The sequence below is a fragment of the Silene latifolia genome, chromosome X, assembly GCF_048544455.1.
Source record: "Silene latifolia isolate original U9 population chromosome X, ASM4854445v1, whole genome shotgun sequence".
NCBI lineage: Eukaryota > Viridiplantae > Streptophyta > Magnoliopsida > Caryophyllales > Caryophyllaceae > Silene > Silene latifolia.
This window is the reverse complement of record NC_133537.1, coordinates 111,376,046-111,378,631: the sequence shown is the minus strand read 5'-3', so window position 1 is coordinate 111,378,631 and position 2,586 is coordinate 111,376,046. Positions and strand designations below refer to the sequence as shown.

General features: G+C 33.2%; 1 protein-coding gene across 1 annotated transcript; it reads right to left on the bottom strand.

Moving 5' to 3' along the window:
* Nucleotides 1-290: 290 nt before the first annotated feature.
* Nucleotides 291-2,586, bottom strand: LOC141623531 (bidirectional sugar transporter SWEET15-like). The gene is made up of 6 exons (XM_074439634.1): nt 2,385-2,586; nt 2,193-2,229; nt 1,735-1,942; nt 1,447-1,611; nt 818-937; nt 291-719 (listed from the first exon to the last, which is right to left on the bottom strand). Exons 1-6 carry the CDS (start codon nt 2,440-2,442, stop codon nt 447-449), a joined length of 861 nt encoding a protein of 286 aa, XP_074295735.1. The 5' UTR covers nt 2,443-2,586; the 3' UTR covers nt 291-446.

Here is a 2,586-nt window from a genome sequence, read left to right as displayed (position 1 = left end):
AATTGTTCAATAATTATGGTTTTCAATTATCGTGTTTCGAGCTAGTTGACTATAAGGAAGCAGAAATTCCCGATTTTCACAATAAAGTATTTCAGAATTGAGATTAAAAGACCCCATCAATGATCAATTTGTTTGTTAACATAGGTTGTTTGTTGACGCAAGACATTTAATCATCTGAATTCACAATCTTTGATACTTGTTTAATTTCAATTCCTCCCTTTTACTGTTACTCTACACTTATACACATTGATGAGCGTAATCTTATATTTAAAGGGTTTTAAGACTTAATTATGATAGGATGAAACTTTTAGTCACCACAAATTTGTACTCCGTAGTGTTTTTCTTATCATACCTACGAAAGATCAGAAAATTCATTTAAATGGGGAAACAAAAGGGTTTGAAAGATGAACAAACATGATATGGACAATAATTATGATTAGGGCATGTTACACTACAACTGCATTATCAAGAGATGCAAGATGCCTTTGAACTTCATTGGCTCTGTCCAACTGAACATGATATGTTGATTGATTTTGCTCCTGATGTTTGCCATCTATTTTTGGGTGATTATCGACATTAGTCAAATCGACAATCACTTTACCGATGCCATTTTCTAGGTTATTATGTACGATCAATCCCTTGGAAAAACAACAGTGTTTGCATATTATATACAATGTCATTTGAAGAAGTCCCAAGACGAAACCAAATATATTAGGGATCTGTTTAGATAGCAATGAGATGTAGTTAGTGAAAGCAGATAAAGTTGGTATAGATTACGAACAAAGGAGAAGGCATAGAATAAGCCATTTAAACTCACAGAAATAAAGAGGTCTTGGCGTAGTAGTCCATATACCAACCATATAACTGCACACACGGTGAGGAAGAATGATAAGGCGAATGGCATAAACTCCACACTCTTTGTTTGAATAACTTTCACCTGTGTAGGAGATATGAACGAATTAAGGATGAAAGATTGGTTTCTGATAAGTCCAATTCGACCTTTAAAAAAGATCGGTTTTTGATAATAGTTAAGACAAACTCGAACTCTTAAAGAATGACTTGTCTATTATTGAAGATATCCTTAATTTGGTCCACAATTTCCATTGTATTTCTTTCTGTTTTGTCCCTAGAAACTGTAATATAATAGCTCATAGATTGGCTAAGGGAGCTATCCGTATGTAATATCTACTCGCTTTCCAATTGTCAAAAAAAAAAAAAAAAAAAAAAAAGAAAGAATGACTTGTCTAAATCCAAAACCCACAACTTGAAACCAATCAGGATGTTTTGTATATAACCAAATCCAAATTTTGATCCAAAACATCATGATCGTTTTATGTACATCAATATGGTGTGAGTCGAAACAAACATACCCAGCCAGCTGGCCTGTATCTCTGTTGGTAAAGAAAAGGACAATTACAATAACACAGTCACGCATGAAGCTCTTACCATTATACTCAAAGGTGCTGCGTAAACAGCAATAGAGACTATAGCACAAAGGTATCCAAGCACTAGCACTCGTTTTGAGCTATTACTCGGAATTAACTGAATGATTATAACAATCATGGAGAAAGCCGCCAAATTAAGAGACAAAAATAGCTTGGCCCTACAAATCTGCAAATCACAGGAAACACGAATCAGAAATTATTAGTTATTAATTACCCATATGATTTGGTATAGGCTACATACATGATACATTACACACATTAAAAACCAAGGGGTAAGTAGTCGTAATACCCTAGCTGTTTTGGAGGCATAAGCGAGGTAAATGACGATGTACAAGGCTTCAATAACGCATCCAACTTTAATGCTGACAAGGTAGTATTCCTTCGTTTTGAGTATAGCGTAATATATCCAAAGCATGGCACTAAATAGTGCAACTACATATGGCATTGACTCGAAGCTTTCTGTTGATTTTTTCCTATAAATTCGATAATATGTTGGCCTGCAACACATTATTCATCTTTATTTTAAGTTACTACTGTACAACAATTATAATTTATACATATATGTAAACGAACGTTTTCGGATAAAGAAACGCAACTTTTAGTTAATTTAACTGATATATATGATAACGCTATTGAAAAATGCTAGTCATCATGACTCATGAGTCCGAATTTGTCAACGTTAAATGAAAGTATACCAACATAAACTAAACCATGTAGAAATTGAAAAACGACATTAAGAGTACTTACAGTGGAGCAAGGTACACCATGCCTGAAACAATATTACCTAAAAAGTATATAGTTTTCAAAAAAGACGATCATAAGTTTACGTACACAGATCATGCAATGCAATATTTGATTATTTGTCCTACACATTTGGTATTAACAAAAAAATAACGTAAAAAAAGAGAGGTAATGAAGAAGAATGTTAATAGTATTCACCTAAGATGCCAACAATGGTGATCACTAAATGGTTGTGAGCAAAATGCAATGCCGCCATTTTTGGAAGTTATAGAAGTAATTCCAGAACGAGTATGTATGATCTTTATGTTGAAATTTCACACATTTAATTCAACAGTAGTTGATTGGAAGAAAGTTAGTGATGAAGATAAATAAGTAGGTGCATCATAAAAAAAAAGAGGAA

Excerpts from the sequence above, each read along its gene's own strand:
- LOC141623531 (XM_074439634.1), bottom strand. The coding sequence starts at position 2,442 with ATGGCGGCATTGCATTTTGCTCACAACCATTTAGTGATCACCATTGTT. Across the intron at positions 1,943-2,192 it reads ATGGTGTACCTTGCTCCACT|GCCAACATATTATCGAATTT; the intron begins GTAAGTACTCTT and ends AATGTGTTGCAG. Across the intron at positions 720-817 it reads GCCAAGACCTCTTTATTTCT|ATCCCTAATATATTTGGTTT; the intron begins GTGAGTTTAAAT and ends CTATCTAAACAG.